This window comes from Labrus bergylta, chromosome 7, assembly GCF_963930695.1.
Source record: "Labrus bergylta chromosome 7, fLabBer1.1, whole genome shotgun sequence".
In the NCBI taxonomy this organism is placed as follows: Eukaryota; Metazoa; Chordata; class Actinopteri; order Labriformes; family Labridae; genus Labrus; species Labrus bergylta.
The window spans coordinates 19315884-19333708 of record NC_089201.1 but is presented as its reverse complement, the minus strand read 5'-3'; the positions used below and the strand labels follow the sequence as shown (position 1 = coordinate 19333708).

Genomic DNA, 17825 nt, shown 5'->3' with positions numbered 1-17825 from the left:
GAATTTATGAGTTTATGACTGGGAACTATTTGGAGCCCATACAGCATACTGGTCCAACTTAAACACTGTCTCTATGAAGTGTTCCCCTTAACCGGATCCCAGCCAAGCGAGGTTTCTCAGGGTCCCGGTCCTAAATCTCATCCCCTCTGCTGACGTTTAAGTGGAATGATTTATGAAAGTGAGCTGCTACTCAGCAAAGTGTTTTCCAGCCCACTGAAAAGCCAATGTCACGCTGATAATTAGTGGTAGAGTGAGTGATGCCTGCACTCGTTCTCATAACTGCATTCATGAGGGCACTGTGAGCGAAGGCCGAATGGAGCTATTGATATGTCAGAAATTACTGTTTCCGGTGAATGAGTCAGACCCAGAGAGAATCAGGATTAGAGCAAACATACCTTTTCAATACAAGACAAAAATGAAAGAAAAAAATAGTCATGCATACTGTAGTTCTTTTTGTTTATAGTCAAATGTATTAGTGTTTCAACAACGCCTGAGATACTCTGAATAGTGAGCAAAAGCATACCAGTCGTATGTTTGATGGAAACATTCAAACCCACCGAATGACTGAGGGGAGAAAAACCTCAATAACTCAGTATGCTGACGCTAAGTGAAGTAGCAGGAATCGTAGAGAGTTGTTTGAGTCACAGCACAGAGACTCAGGCTAAATGAGAATGTGACTTCTTACGTCAAAGCTGGAAAACCCCAAACTCAGAACTAAAGAAACAACCCTTAGAAAGATAATTCATCAATTTATTTTGTGGTTATCTTCAATGCTCTTTGTGAAAAGGTTTGACATTTTGGGATGTTCAGTCACTGGCTCTCCAGACAAGAGTTGGATGAGAAGATCAGTAGCACTCATATCTGCACACTGAGTATAAAGCTGCAGCCCAAAAGCAATAAGCTTTGTGTAGCTAGGCTTACTTTTCCTACTGTATCTGCTGTGGTAACAATATGTTAATTTCTGTAAAAATACAATAATACACATTTCTTTTGCGCCAGGATAAACACACTAGATACATCATGACGTTGTTGGATGCATTTTTTAACATCAAGTTGATTTCCCCCCCTTTTAATGGCATTCTGGTTGTAGCTATAAGTAGCTACAGGTATAAATGTGATGCCAATTCTCAACACTAAATGAAGTATGTTTGTCGCAAAACTTTGAACAATTCCTTAAAAACATTTGTACAGTTGTGTGCTCCTGCATAACAACTTTAGTGTGTAGTATAGTTTTGACTTGGTTCATTTTTTTCTCAGTGAGAAGGAGGAGACATATCTACCAAATATCAACGATAACATAATCAAGTCAAAGACTGTTTTAACTCCTTCTTTTCATGTTGTAATTAGATTACTTATTCCAGTTAGTGAGAATGGATTACAATTGTGACTCTTGAGAAAGAGACATCTCAAAGCATTTCAGATGTCCCTGAAAACCTTCAAACCATGTCACCAACTTCTCAACAACGGATACTAACTTTAAATTGGTTTTCATGCGTTGCTCTGGCATTAGATTGCTAAATGTGGAAATTCCCTTTTTACTAGCAGATCAATGATGCAGGGATAAAACATAATAAGGAAGTGTTGTATTTAATCCTGATATGGCTAAACACAGAAGTGACACATGGTTTTGCTATGACTACAGAAACCTTTTATTTTAGACCTAACAGATCAAAAGACAGGCCCACTGAAAAAGGCACCAAAGTTTTAGACATTTTGGAAACAAAAGTAATTTATTTAAGAAGGAGGTCAGAAAGCGTGCAGCTCATGACGAATGGGAAAAGCCCTTTACCCAACTGCATCATGGGGAAATTAGAGCTTCAGTCTGGGGTCCAAAAATAACCCACACTGAAATCATTTGGTTTAATTATCCGTAGTAATCGGTAGATGAGATATCAGGACACAGGACCACTTTGCCGTCCAGTGTTGTGTTGACATTGTAAATAATGGAAACTTAAGAGCCTGTACAGTAACTGCTGTTCAATTTCCTCCTGTTATTACCTCGGACTGTCAGTGCAGTGGAACAAAGCCTGAGCTGTGTAACCAGCCAAGCATTACATTCAGTGCACTCAACTTCTTCTTTCACCTTTAGGCTTCTTTTTTTAACATGTGATAATGAGAATCCTTCACTGACATTGAATTAGATTCATTAGGATAAAGTCAGGTGTTAAGGTGTGAAAGAACAAAACGCTTTATGTTCTGTGAGCTGAGACATGAATCACTGTAAAGGCGACACGATTAATCCGCTGTTAGTGATATCCATCGCTATTTTGGCACTACTTTCTTCCTTCCTGTCGTGTCCCCTGACACGCTGTTCTACTCACTTTTCACATGGTGAGATTTAACACTGGAATTCATTACCGCTGTGTTCAAATGTTCCTCAGCACAGTCTATAAACAGTGGTGCTCGAGCTGAAGGAAAACAGAGACAGACGCAGCTACGCGCATAAACAATCACTTGTTTGAATGTTTCTTGCGAAACATGAATATAAGGGGGAAAGAAAGCGTGTGTGTGAATGAGCGCAGAGGGGGTCACTTGGTGTGAGGAGGGATACTGGTGGGGTATAAAGGGGTGGGGGGGTAAATCTCTGATGTCACGGGGGGATTATTTTAACAGGACCCACCCACTGGGACCTTGGCGGTTGATGGCTTCCGTAGCTCGGCTGTGCTGACACAGGCACGCTTTGTATTAGTCGGTCATAAACTACAGCAGAGCCCCGATTCACCACAATGCCTCTGTTCATGACTGTGTTTGTTTTACAATGTTGTTAGGTGAGTCCATCATCAGTCCAAATGTCATAATGACCAACGATCTCTTTGGTTTAGCCTGATGAGCCAACGAAATGTGAATTCGTCACACGCCTTGTACTCTACTGGAAAATTCAGTTGGAGTAAAGGTGTTTATGTTGTAACCTTAAAGAGGGGGAATGGTAGTGAGAGGGAATGAAGAAAAACACACACACCAACAGGGTACCCCGTCCACTACCTGGCTATGTTCTCAGTTCCCCGTCAGTTGCAGGATCATACAATGAAAAAAACGTATAAAACCGTGGCACACTGAAAATTACTTTACTGTGGCTTTATTTCACCTGTAGCTTCCTCAGGTTCACCCAGCATAAATGTGCATATTTAACAATTTTAAAACATTTAGAACACACTCAGTTTTAGGAGCACAGGTGTATCTTGTTTAACTTCTTATCTTAAATACAGTTTATAATATGTGTCTATTTTTAACTTAAATATTAAATTTTTTACCTTCTAAGTTACTTCTGCCATATGAGCTGTCTGAAGGCATGATGAACATTTAAATAAACATAACTAACATTAAAAGTACAACACTACAGACAAACTTATGTTGCCATGGCTGAATGCGATACAGCCTAGCCTCTTTGTCACTGTCTTCACTCTAGCAGCACTCTGGAAGTACGTAACTTTAGCTGGGTCAAGCAGCATTTCACAATAAAGGCGCCCAGGGCAGAGACGCTCATTGTGGATCGTTGTTCAACAATCTCTCTTAAGTACAGGGGGCGGTATATGCACTTGCTCCGGTTGTCAGCAATCCAGCTGACTTGACTTGAGGGACGATAATTCAAGTAACGAAAATGTGGAAAACCGAATTTACCAGAAGTTAAAGTTTTCCGGAAATCGTTTTTCAAATTAACGTTTGTGTCTAAACAAAATATATATTTTAGCCCCAATATTACCGATTTACAGATTAACAGATGTGGATCTGGAACCGCAAGGCATTACCAACAGATCACCGAACAATCAACCCAACTCATACAAGGATCTAAATAAACTATCTGTGTTCCTGTCTTGTTAACACTCACTGGGAAACCTTAATAACACATTTAAGTGTAGATTATCAACAGAGATTGAAACTGTATCGTTCTAAAAGGTAAAACTCTGACTGTAGGTTTTCAAAAATAGAAATCAAGTCTTGTCTGACAAATGTAACGTGTATATTTACCTTGTAGCTGAACATCTGCAAATGGTCCATTGTGTACCTCTGAAGTAGATAATATTTCTTTGTTCGTTGTAGCCTTGAAATATAGTATAGCAGAGTTTACATGAAACTGAAAGGCAGCCAACATTTGAGGGGAATGTTTTCACTGGCAGCTGAACAAGAGTACAGAGACCGTAAAGAGAAGGTCATGCTGAGTGTCTGAAGTATAAAACAATGATCTCCAATGATCTGATTGGATGTTGTGTGGCCCTTAAGCTACTCCTCTCCTACTCCTTACTTCTCTGATCCCTCCTGACGTCCTGATTTTAATCCTGTCCTATAATCCAGTGATGAAGGTGGGAAATGGCAGCAAATGCAAACATTTCAATGTCAGTGTTTTTGTACAGAGGTCAGTCCTCATCGACAAAACAACTCTGCCATAGAGGGGGAAAAAAGAGTCCTTCCTTTTTTAAGAAAGTCTATTTTTCTATTCATTTTGTTCAGAAACACAGCCTTTCAGAATCCCTCTCGCATTAACAGCACAAACCCAGACAACACTGAGCCTTTCACGTCCTGTTCCCACTTTCCCTCCCTTTTCTCACAGGTCCATTTTCCTAACCTGAAATTACATCACACTGCCATTCTCCTTTCACAGAGAAAGGTCATAATTTTTCTCTGCTGTGGCCCCCCAAGGTCTGTTGTGTAAGTGCGAGTTTAACAAACGGAGCAGCCTGAAAAGTTTTAATTATTACCAGGGAGGAGGCCACCCGCTGAGGCTCCGCAAGCTTTTTATGTATTGTACCTTTTCACTTTGACTAGCATTGGAGTGTCTCAGAGGGATGCAGAGGTAGATGGGGATTTGAAAAGGGACTAAAATGATGATGTGTTTGCTTTCACACTGACATAGCCTGGTCTGAGAAATGGCTCTATAAAGCTTGTAAAAGTGTGTCCCTGGGGACTTCTGAAAAGTCGGTAAGGAAGGAGGGGGTCTCTTGTAAAGCAGCGCTGTCAAGGTATGCAGAGTTGTGGCTCTGCTCTCTGCTGTTTAACAGTACTGGAGTTAGCAGTATTTTCCTATACAGACTGCCGTATTCAAACTGGGGTCTGTAAACATGTTGCATCAACATGGCCACTTATTTTCAGAGCAGCTAGTTTGCGCGGATTCGTTTGGGAATAATTTGTTGAAAGGAAATGCCTTATTCAGTGTCTTTAAAGTACAATATGTAGAATTTTATTAGAATTTTTTTATTGAAATATCCCAAAAAAATTACAAATTGATCAAACCTATGTTACATTTTTTTGTTGTTGAGTATGTGACAGCAAATATTTACTAAAGTTATCAAAGCCAGGGAAATCCTTATTTTAATAGTTGTAACGGGACGTGTCTTGTCATGGTCGCTGCCATGAGAAATTAATCACTGTGTTGTTTATCGTTGCCTTGGAAACACCGGATGTTACTTCAAAGACTGCTACATAAGGAAACGGGAATAGCTACTGCAAGCTGCTGTCCTGTTGCTGTATGTGCTGCTGTGATAAAAACATCAGGTAAACAATACTTGGATACATCGTTGGTAAACATATTCTCTTCCTCTGGTCTGTTTCGCCCGTTCATCCTGACTGAGGTCAACTGGTCTATGCCAGCCTCGATGTCATTTTTTATTATTGTTTTATTTTGTTTTGATTGAGAGCCCCTGTGTGGCAGAATTTACATATTGTGCGTTTAAGTGGATGTATTGGCTAAATGTTAACCCAGTGAACAATTCTGTCACCATTTAAAAAAAAAAAGTTGATCTCTGCTTTAGACTATCAATTGTTTTGAGTGCCTTGACACAACTACAAAATTCATAAATCACACTCATTTCATCAAAACATTATTTGTTGGATACTGTCTGTCGGAAAGTCCCCTTTCCAAGAAGCTATAATTAAGTCATTCAGTCAATCAATAAAATTGTATTTATATAGCACAAAAAAACATAAAATAGTGAAAAAAAACTATATATAAACAAAAATGGATTTAGAAGGAGAGACTATGAATGTGTAGCCCACTCATAACTTTCATTATTGATGTGGGTGGATTTTTTTTTGACTAATCATTCATCAATTTGCTTGTTTTTCCCAACAATCTTGATTTTTCTCCAAAATATTTCTTGCATAATTATAAACTGATAATTCATTTTAAACTGTTAAAATGAATAACATGAGTGCTGATAGGCCTGCAACTTGGCTGGGACAATTTGTTTCACTCCGCCTCAGCTGGGTGTTTTCAATACAGTTAACATTACAAGTGGATGGTATTTGTGTAGCCCCGGCTTAACTATGTCACAATTTTAAAAACATTCCTTTTATTATGAAAAGTACATACATGTAGTGGATGTGTATCTCAAGATATTAAAGGGATACTTCACCCGTTGAAACATGAATCTGTATTGACATTGGGTCATATATGTAGTAGAAATGTGAAATAATTTTTTAAGTTGGTGCCTTCTTGGCCAAGAAAAAGCAGAAAGTGTCTTTTTGGCTCATGTGGAGGAAAGACATCAAATCCCAGAATGCACAGCACCTCCCACTAAGGTCCTCTAGTTCAGAATCAGAAATACTTTATTAATCCCAGAGGGAAATTCGATCGTTATAGTTTCTCCAAAATATACAATATAGCAGTAGAACTATAGTAATAAAAACATTTACAGACATATTTATTTCAACACATACGGCCATTTCCTCAACTGATTCCAAAATTTCTTCCAGAATTGATCTTGGAAATTCCTGGCAGAAAACAGACTGTGTCCATAGGCAAACAGTGAGAGCACCAACACTACAAGTCCGCCCCAGCTCGAGCCGGCCCGGGCTCCTCGTCCTCACCTCCGCCGACAGGCAGGCCTTATGTCTTGTGTCGCGGCAGCCCCGCCGGCTAGTGGCAGCCAGCGCCCGCTGGCTAGCGCCCGTCGGCTAGCAGCAGGCAGCTTTCTCCATAGAGCCTGTTAGCATAGCTTCCAAGCAATATGGCGGACGTTAAGTTTCGATTCTGGGAGTGAGTTCCCACCCACTGATCTGTAATTGGTCTGTAGCTTCAGTGGTAGAAAATATGAGGAACTAGCGTTGTAGTTTCACCCCGCTAACCGCAACAATATTTCTAAGTCTGAAAAGGAGCTTCCAGTGACACAAAATGACGATTTTTGCGTCACTGGAAGCTCCTTTTCAGACTTAGAAATACAAAGATTTCCCATCTAAGGGGAAAATGAGGGCGGGATGCACGACCATTAAAAAATACTACCAGGTTTCTAATGATACAAAGCTTAATGCAAATGGGTGAAGTATCCCTTTAAGTAATTGATAGATGGTTAGAAATCATTTTACATAATATGCATAAAGAAGAGGATTGAAACATGACAAATGTAATCTTATATTGCTGTCTGATCAAGTCACTACGAAGGGTTAACTTTATGTTGTTGTCTTTGAGTGATTTGATGAGTTTGCAAGTGAGCCAGTCAGTGAACTCTATTAGTCCGTGAACTGACCAATCGGCTATCAGCTAGCCCTCGCCTTCTCTATCAATCTGATACCTCGGAATCACACAACAGACTATGATTTCACTGGCTGCATGATAAATTCAAACATACAAATACATTTTCAAAATAAAAAGTAAATAGTCAGTGCTTACCATGGAAACAAACAGTAGTAACAGTGTATAGGGGAATGTTTTGGTGTCTTGGAAACAGTCCAGTTTCAGTTAAGTTGAGGAACTAATTTTCGCTGATGGAGCAAAAATTACTTGTTTTTTTATTATTCCTTTTTAACTTCTATTTGCTGCTTTTATAGCTGTTGTGTAAAAGCAATATCAAACTTGAGGTTGAAATGTTGTACTGAATGCTAGAATTGTTCCAGCTGAGTCCCCTCACTGCTGATATCCAGTACAAAATCACTTCCTTTGGTCTGATAGTCCAATTGGTTTCTGTTTGCAAACATTAAAGGAAAACAAATGTTTATCATGAGTGCGTGCCATTGACCCCTGTGAGAGATGTAATGTTCATTATGGTAATAAACATGTTCTCATTATGTGCCATGTGATGAGTGCCAATATGCCCCTTCAAGCTCTCCATTCTATCTATGGTTAAAAACGCCCTCTCCTTTCATATAATTACACACAAAAGCCGTTTCACCCTCGTGTAGCAGGCAGATCCCAGCAGAGGAAACAAATGACCAACATGAGCCTCCATTTATAGTCAAGCCAACCGTGGTCTAACCATGGCTTACGCAAGTAGGCGGTTTGTTTGGATCCCAGGCAGTGTTACCATGGCAATAATGGTACAGAGGAACACACACTGGGTGTTTCTTACTTCTGCATTTCGAACAAGAATATCATATTATTTAAAACTGTAATGATGATGTAACGGCAATGATGTTGATGTAACGGCAATGATGTTTATGAAAAATTAGCTTTGTTTGCTGTTGCGTTTGTTTTTATACTGATCAAATTCCTTAACAGGAACTTAGACACATGCTTAATTATGTATTTTTCAAGGTTTATTGTGGGGCTTTGTATGCCTTTATTGTGACATAGGACAGTGTAGAGTAGAGTTAGAAGTCAGGGAGAGAGAGAGAGTGGGGAATGAGGTGCAGAAAAGGAGCCACAGTTCGGATTTGAACCCGGGCTGCCCGTTTGGATCACCATAGCCTCCAATTGAGTGCACGCACTAACCACTAGGCTACCGGGCCCCTATGTATGGATTTTAATGACTAATAAACATAGAATGGTATCTTATACATTGACTAGTAGTTAGCATCTCCTAATTTGACAAATTAAAACATTTTACTTAACACTGCCATCAATTGTTCTTTGTAGTCTCAGAGTAGGAAATTGGAAGAGAGTGGGGAATGACAAGCAGGAAAGGTAGCCCCAGGTTGGACTTGAACACGGCCCACTAAGAGAACTATAGCCACCGTACATAGGGCACCATGTTATATATCTGTTATCCCGTTATTACCAATTAACAACTTGTACTAGCTTCAAGCTAACAAACTAAGTGAGTCCATGTGTGAGAAATTGCACCCTTCCGGAGAATCATGCACCAACCACTACTGAATTAACAAAAGAAAAAGTTGGCATTTCGAGGGCTAAAGTCTATTCATGTGCATCTTTATCCTCCTAGAATATGACTGAAATGACTCATGAACACAGACAAGTCACAGGACACACAGTCGTCTGAGTGTCTCCAATCTTCCTGCATTTGTGGTCAGCGTGTCTCTCTTCCCTATATTCTTCCGGGCATGTGTTTCTAGATTGAGACCAAAGAAAGATGGCAAAGAGGAGGAGGGGGAGGAGGTGGAAAAGGGAAGGAAAGACAACAGGGTAATTCATTCAGTCGTCTGTGAGAGAGAGGAAGACTCGGTTTCCTCACAGCATTGTGGATACAAGCGCAGTCACTCATCAAATTATAGCCATCTGCATTGGCCTGAGACCAGCATTCTGATTGTCGCACAAAAAAAGCAGTGTGAGGAGGGGTGTGGTAGCTAAAGGGGGATCACAGACTGTCCTCTTAGGTGATATAAAGTCCACACGTAGTCTGACGCCAAGTATGGCAGCAGCTTCACAGCTCTCCTGAGGGGCAGGGATGATCCTTTTTCAGATAATGATGCCCTGTCAGCAAAAAACCGTCAGCAAGATCCCATCTAGCCAATCCTAAGAGCTTAGAAGATGGAGAATATAGCTTTCTTTTATGTTGTGGAAAACAGTAGACCTTCTTCAAATCCTTTCATTTGTGTCCATGTTTGCATACCTGTCAGCTGTTGTGAACACAGAGATGGTTTAAGCAAAGTGAGCGGAGACAAAAGCAGTGTCACAGAGCAGGGCATTTAAACAGATAGCACAGTGAAAATGTGCTTTCCTACATGAAGCCCATTCTTCTCCTGAGCTTCATTGGTTTAGCCCGGGAACTAATGAATTCCAGGTCCAGGTACACTGCAGAGAGTAGAGCTATTGTGTGCATCATTAGAAAATGTGCTTGTCTTCCTGAAGGCAACAGCAGCAAGCTGAATTCGAACCAGAAAATCCCCAGGCAGAATTGTCTTGGCATCGCTCTCTCCTTCAGCTTTTTATCCCCATGCTCAGTGAACAATCCAACAAAAGCTCCAGGTTTAAGAGCCATGGAGCTCATTGCGATTTTTCTTTGTTAATGCAATTGCCTGTAAGAAAGGAGTCTGTTCCCCCATTTTCCAGTCTCAGCCTGAAGGCTCCTGTGCAATTAGCGCTATTGTTGCATTTGCAGTACCTTAGCACCACCAGAAACTCTATGAACTGCGTAGCATAGTAGCCTCAGGCATAGTCAGTAACCGCTAACGACAATAGCCTCTGAAAAGTGACATTTTGAAAATGAATGATGTGTAACTGTGATAATTACATTTAATTCACTTAAATGATATTTGCATTTTGTGCTCCATTCTCAGTTTAAATTCCTGGAAATTATCACACTCTCAAAATGTTTCAGTTTCTAATGTGAAATATAAAGTTCAACATGATACATGTGCTTCTTGTCAGAAACTATTTCCTGTGGTGTGTGTTTTTGAGAGACATCAACATGCCGTTTTTTAACGCCATGTTTTTTTTTTTGGGGGGGGGTTAGCTACAGGAGACCGGTGTATAATCAAGAGTCTCTGTGTATTTGTCACTGTGCCGAGACAGTTCATCACTGACTTTGTTCATGACAGAGCAGCCTTGGAGCCGAAAGCAAATGCCTCTCTGTGAAATCACTAAAGCATGTGCACGGGCAAAAGAAAGCTTTGCTTTCGTCCTTGCTGACATGAAAATGATTGTCTTTGCTCACATTTCCAGTGTTTGTCGCAGATCTGAGGTGGAGGGGTTCATTTACAGGATGAGAAAGCAAAGGACAAACGTGCCCTTCAGTGTTTTGAAGTTGGCAGCGTGGCATTAATAAAGATGCAACACAGACGCACACTGCCCTTTAAAGGCACAAATAAACACCCTCCAGTACATGGACACCTTCTTAATGAGTTTATCAAATACTTTCTCCATTTTTAGCAATGTGATTGTTTAGTGTCGTATTTTGTTAGATTTTTTTCTTTGCGGCTTCAAGCCTACCTTCCTGCTGGGCTACTGGATGCTTCTGTTGTATTTGAGTGAATATTTTGATCCTCATAAACTCGTAGGAATGTTCTCTTCGACACAGCAGCATCTCTATCTGCTTCTCTATCCCAAATATTTCAAAGCGTCTTCATTGTGTGAGCAGAAGAATTCAATGTGCTCAGATGAGTTCCTGTCTCTTGAACTATTATCTGCAAGGGCTGGTGGGTGGCTAATGGAAAAGCCCCGTTTTCTATCTCTTGGCTAAAGCCATGGAAAACACATGGTGAGGAAACAGGGTCTTGGAGGCGGTCCAGTTCAATTTCAGAGCATGTGCGCTGGGAAATAATTGACTTCCTCCCCTGGTTTACATTTTGTCGAGTACCCCGGCGAGCACAGTCCGAGGCAGGTGGCTGAATTAGCATATCACTGGAAATGAGACAGCTCAAGCCTGGGAAATCCTGCACCCCAAGACTCTACATGCCCAGAAAAAAAAACTCTGCAGGGGTAATGAGTGATGTCTCAGTGAGAGAATCCCTTTGAGGCCAGAGGAGCTCCTCTTCAGCCAGGAGCAGCTGGGGTGGCACTTAATAATATAGATATCAGTCAAGAACAAGTTGAACTATAAAGTTACACTCAGAAAAATACTCCATCTAATTGGTATCTCCAACTTATCTCTAGAATTCACACAGTTGCTATCCAGCAATTTGGTAGAGATTCACACATAAAATACTTTCACATCTAGTGAGCAAAAATCTAGTGATTTTTTTTGTCAACAAGAATACAAAATCTGACTTTTTATTTGAAAGCGCATCATCAAAAAAACCTTTTCTGTGGATTTGGAAATCAGAGATAGTTGCTTCTACATATGCCTTTTGTGTTCTTGGTTGATGTGATGCCTCTATCTTACCTTTATACATTGTGTCCTATTTTCTCCCTTCACAGAATCCTACTTTGGGGATAGCCACTGCAGTTTACAGGCCGTCCAAGATGTCTCCACTTTCCAGCTGTCACTACAGATCAAGACGAGTCGGCGAAGTGGGCTGCTGTTACTGGCTGCAGGAATGGAGGACTACCTGTTTCTTGAGCTCCAAAACGGGAAAATACAGGTACAGAATGGTTCATTAAATGTCTGCAATAGTCTAAATATTCTTTGACACTGTAGGATAACAAAGGTTATACAATTTCAAAGTATTCAAAAATTAACTACATGAGCATGTAGGAGCATAATTTATTCACTTGGTAAAACATTGGTTAGCAATGTCAAAATAAGTTACCTGAAGCTCCTATGATGAGTTTTGATGTCTATTTAGGACCTTTAAATGCAATAGAGACCATCAACGACAAGAGTGACTACTTCTATTTTGTTATCTGATGTCCTGTCACTGTTCCCAGCGGGAGTGGTCAGATGATGTTAATAATAAAATGCTTCCAAAAGAGCCTTTCATAAAACTTTCCATGTCACAGATTAATTGTGAGTTGATTAAAGAAGGAAGAAGTTTTCGAATAATGGGGTCAACGGCGAGTACTCAAGTACTCATACTCATCCCTAATAAAGGTATTGATTCACTCTCTACTATAATCCCCAGCCCATCGTAAAAACAAATGTACTGGCTTTTTGGGCCTCTTCACTATAAGTACATGTTTTGAAGATAATACTGTACACAAAGTTGTGAAACTTGTGAATTTAAATGTAGTTTTGGGAGCTGTCAAAAACAAATATACGTCACACATTTTATGGGTGCCACTCTGAAAACAACCAAAATGTTGTTGTTTTTTCTTGTCGTCTTCTCTTATTGTCACTGGAATAAGATACTTTACTTTTTTCAAAAATAAATGGCTTGAAAGCTTCTTAGAGCAGCTGAATTAGCATTAGGTGTGATGTAATGGTGCTTCCTGTATATTACCTAGAAAAGGAAATATTTCTGGGTTTTCATGTGAAATCCCATAGTATGTAATAATGGTAAATATTACCTACAATTGTCTTCTTGACAATGAGCAGAAATACTGAAAAAAGTAATTGCCTTATCAGTCATGTATGTGTGAGAATCATGTCATTGGACTTTGGAAGTCAGATGTCACATAACACATCTACAATATGTTTTTTGTTGGATTTAATATTGAATACAATCTCTTTTTTTTGCCATAGGCTCGGATGAACATGGGTGCTGGCGAGGTTATACTGACTTCATCCCAAGGAGTACAACTGAACAACCTTATTGACCACATGGTGTCACTCTCACTACAAGATGGCAAGCTCACCATGACAATCGATGAGCTCTTCCCAACATATGTACCAGTGGACAACGATGGGGAACAGCTCAATATTGACTTGGGCATTTGGCTTGGGGGAACAGGAGACCTGGATGCTTCCTACCTCAGCAACGCCATCCCCCCTTTTCGCGGTTGCATGACTCAGGTCAAATTTGTATCCCATCAATTTGATATTCTCAGCTCTGCATTTAAACAGTGCCATGATACCAAGGAAGCCTGCAGCAGTGAGTTTGAGGCTGGTGATGGGGAAGCAACCAGTTTTAGCACTCCGGATTCCTTCATGTCCTTCCCTACCTGGAGCGGGGCCAGCAGCTCTCCAAGGGTCTTAGAGGTCCTAATGAAAACCACCATTGAGGATGCGCTGCTTGTTTTCCACCCTGGACGAGATTCAGACTTTATTGCTGTTGGTGTTGTAAAAGGCTTTCTCAGAGGTATGTTGGACCTGGGCAATGGCATGAAGGTCCTGGAAAACACCCAGGTGCAGCTGGATGATGATCAGTGGCACAGAGTAAAGGTACAGATCAGCCAGGATTCTTTTGTCCTCAATGTAGACAGCCAGTCTTCCTCCCTACCTCTTGACCCAGCGCAAAAGTTGGACTTGGTTGGAAACTTGTATTTGGGAGGCGTTCAGGGGAAAATGAAGGATGTCTTTCGTGAAAGTGGTTCCCTAAGTCGTGTAGAGGAGGAGATGACAGCTGAATCCTTCATAGGATGCCTGGGGGAAATTAAAGTAAACCAGAAAGACAGAAGCCTGCAGGATGCGTTGGTGACCAAAGATGTCCATGTTAAATGTGAAGGAGAGGACTATGACTACTCAAGTTATGATGATGTTGACGCAACTACAACGTCTCCTCCTGTTCTTTTTCGATTTGTTGATATAGACTTTAACGAACAGTATTGCTACCCAACAGATGACACACCAGAGATTTTCAGAAATGTAAGGAAACTTTTGGATGTTTCCCTATTGCTTGTGCCAGAAAGTGGGGATGGTGTTCTTGATATAAACCACCTTAAACCCACATTTGACCTCAGTGCTGCAGGAATGCGCCAGTCTGATATCATTTTTACTCTCCAAAATGATCCCTTGTATGGCATAGTTGATGTCAACACTAGCACAAGACGCACACGAAAGTTCACTCTTCTGGATATTGTCAACAAGAAAATTAAATATATGCATGATGGAAATGAAAGGAACACAGATCAAATCTCGCTACAAGTGGTTGCCACCAGTAATAGCTACCTACCAGAGTGTCTAAGAACTCCTCGCGAGTATGTTCTACCAGTTGAAATTCTTCCAGTTAATGACATACCACAACTTGGCGGAGGAGAAATCACAATCACAGAAAATGGCAGAACACGTTTGAGTCCCACTCTTATCAAAATCACAGATTCTGACTCCCGCTGTGATGACTTAGTAGTAACTGTGACCTCAGAGCTTGCCGCGGAAGTTGGTTACTTAGAAAATAGTCAGCAGCCAGGAAGAAGCATCTCGGAGTTCAGTTGCAGAGAGTTGAAAGATGGAAATATCTATTTTGTACACAGAGGTGGTGCGGCTGAAATGACTTTGGAGGTGTCTGATGGACAGTCAGTAAGCCATTCAACGTCTTTTAAGTTGTCCCTGACAGAGCCACACATGACGATTGTCACCAACACTGGCCTTCTCTTGTCTCAAGGAAGCAATATGTCCATTGGTATTCAACACCTCGCCGTCATTGCTCATCCTCGCAACGGAGACATAATTTACAACATCACTCAACCCCTGATTTATGGAGAGCTACAAACAATGACAAGTGAGGGAATGTACAAGCAAGTTACAACTTTCCACCAATCTGATCTGGATCAAGCCCATCTTAGATATGTCAGCACAGACTCCAGTGATCAGGAAGATGTTGTGGTGGAGCGGATTCAGTTTGACATCCACTTGGGTCAGTTCTCCCTCCCGAAAAACACATTCTTAGTCAAGATCATCCCTGCACAAGTGAAAGTTTCAAACATGGTTGCACTGGAGATACAAGCTGGTGAAGAGCAAACAATTGGACCTACGGAGCTTCAAGCAGAGGTAGCAGGGAAAAACCCAGCTCCAGAAAGTGTAAAATACATCCTTGTCAAGCCTCCAACTCTTGGTAGTCTACAATTGCTAGACAGGGAGTTGACTGAGGGAGACACCTTTACACAGAAAGATATTTTAGAAAGTGCTGTTATCTACAGGGTGCATGTTCAAAGAGCTGTGGATAGCACTGACCAGTTCCAGTTCAGAGTCCTTGCTGATGACCAGTACTCCCCTCTGTACACCTTACCAATTAACATCATTGCCAACGCAGATGCTCCTGCTTTGACCAACGAGGGGCTGATTGTCTTGCAGGGTGGTGAGCAGACTCTGAACAAAAACTATCTCTGGATGCACTCTGTGGGTTCTGCAGACTTTGTTTACACAGTAACACAAGGGCCAAAGCATGGGCGACTGATAAGAGACTCCCCACCCGGGCAGCCGAGATTTGAGGGAGCAATAAGAGTATTCAGCAATGAAGACCTCGAGCTTGACAGGCTTATATACAAACATGATGGATCCAAAACAAGTGTGGATGAGTTCTATTTTTCAGTAGTAGATCAAGAAACAGAAGGTTCAGATGATCAGGTATCAATGACGGATATTTTCAGGATATCTATCCAGTCAAAGAATGAGCACACACCTGTGAGGGTTGTCGATAAAGTCTTCAATGTAGCCCGCCATGGCCAGCGTCTGTTAACAACAGATGTCATCCAGTTCAAGGATGACGACTCGGGTTTCAATGACACCCAAATTGTCTATGCTCGCGAGGGAATACTCTCAGGCAACATCGTCTCAACATCTAAACCTTCACAGCCCCTGTTTCGTTTTACACAAGCTGACCTGCGAGACAAGAACGTTCTCTTTATCCACCACGGAGCAGATCGGGAAACCTTCTCACTGCAGGTGTCAGATGGCTTCCACAAGACCACCGCACTGCTCCAGATACAGGCAGGTGAGCCTTACCTGCGAGTAGTCAACAACACAATCATTGTCATTGATCATGGAAGCACCAAGACCCTTAACACCACCCTGTTGAGCGCTGACACAAACATGGACGTCAGGGACGACACTGAAATCAAGTTCCAGGTCACAACGCCACCCAGCGACGGCAGGATTATTGTGAGTGGGATTGAGGGTTCAGCATTCACCCAGGAGGATCTAAAAAAAGGAGTTGTGTCATATGAGCACAATTACGAGAGTCTGAGGTCCAAGGACTCATTCAGCTTCACTGTCCAGGCAAGAGGGTATTCTGAAGAGGGCACGTTCAGGATTAAAATATTCAAGCAAGGTTACCTTTCTGAGCCTGAGGTGAAAACCAATGATGTCATCATTTCCTTCGAGGGAGAGCACACCATCATCAACAAGGATTATCTCAAGGTAAATTTACTGATTCTGTGCTTAGCAAAACGAAATGTTTTTACTAATTGGTAGATTATTTTTATATAATGCAGAGCTACAGTTGAAACACACCCACTTCTTAAAGTCATTTTCATTCCTGACATGTAAATATACAGTGAAGTTGGAAATTGCTTTTAATCGGCAAGATGGCATTGAGTATTTACAAAATGTGGCAGTGATTATGAGACAGTACATTTCAAGTTTGTTTTCTCTTCATGAAATAGAACTTTCACATGACTCATTCAAGCATATACTGCCCTGTTTCGGAGCCCAGTCTCTAATCTACAAAATAACCACATGAAAGCAGGGCTAAATATGACTATACATGCAGTTTCTTCTTTGAATCTAGTTTACACACTAAATTGCAGTCTATTAAGTGAGGAAAACAGAGTGCTAAGCATCCCCCTGAGGAGCTTCCTAAAACCCGCTGTAATTTATAAGACAAGCCTGCCTGTACTTCATCTTGCAGCAATTAACGAGTTGAATTGTCCTTCTATCGAAAATAGCTTATTTGCTTTTTGTCAGAACTGTCACTCAAGCAGTTGCAAACCTATGTGCTATTTATGTCACATGTAGTTCCCCTGCAGTATTTCATAGATGAGTTTCATGAATGGATGACAGCAGTTTATATATATTGGCCTCTCTTAAAAAGTCAAGTATTGTATAATGTATGTTGCATTGTGTGGTAGCTTTAATAAGTCCAAAAGATGAGATATTTCATTACACAAGGGTTGTTACAATTCCAGGATTTTTTACTTAGATATGATACTAAGTCCTAAACGCCCGGGAATGTTGTTTTTATTACCAAACTGTCTTAATGGCACAAATTTGTTGGAAACATTTTGATACCAAACAGTTTCACCTGAACAGTATTTGTGCAATTTAGTTCTGCTGCATGCAGTAAGAGCAAGAGATGCAGCTTTTGATTAAAACATTTACGGAAGATCTGCAGTTTTTTTTGACAAAACATGTGGTATTGGAAACTGACAAAGTATTAAACATTTTGTACTACACATTGCTTTGTGCATTACAGCAACATGAAGGCTTTTCCTTTAAAAAAATCACATTTAGAGTTGGTGTTTTGTA

The 17825-nt window shown here is 40.9% G+C and overlaps 1 protein-coding gene across 1 annotated transcript in view; it reads left to right on the top strand.

The window, feature by feature from the left end:
- The window catches only part of cspg4 (chondroitin sulfate proteoglycan 4), a 76422-nt gene that overhangs the window by 31830 nt on the left and 26767 nt on the right, over window positions 1–17825 (top strand). Inside the window, exons 2-3 of the mRNA XM_020660184.3 lie at window positions 11963–12126; window positions 13167–16718. Of these exons, the coding sequence (XP_020515840.2) occupies window positions 11963–12126; window positions 13167–16718 (3716 nt within the window). The remainder of the gene's footprint in view (window positions 1–11962; window positions 12127–13166; window positions 16719–17825) is intronic.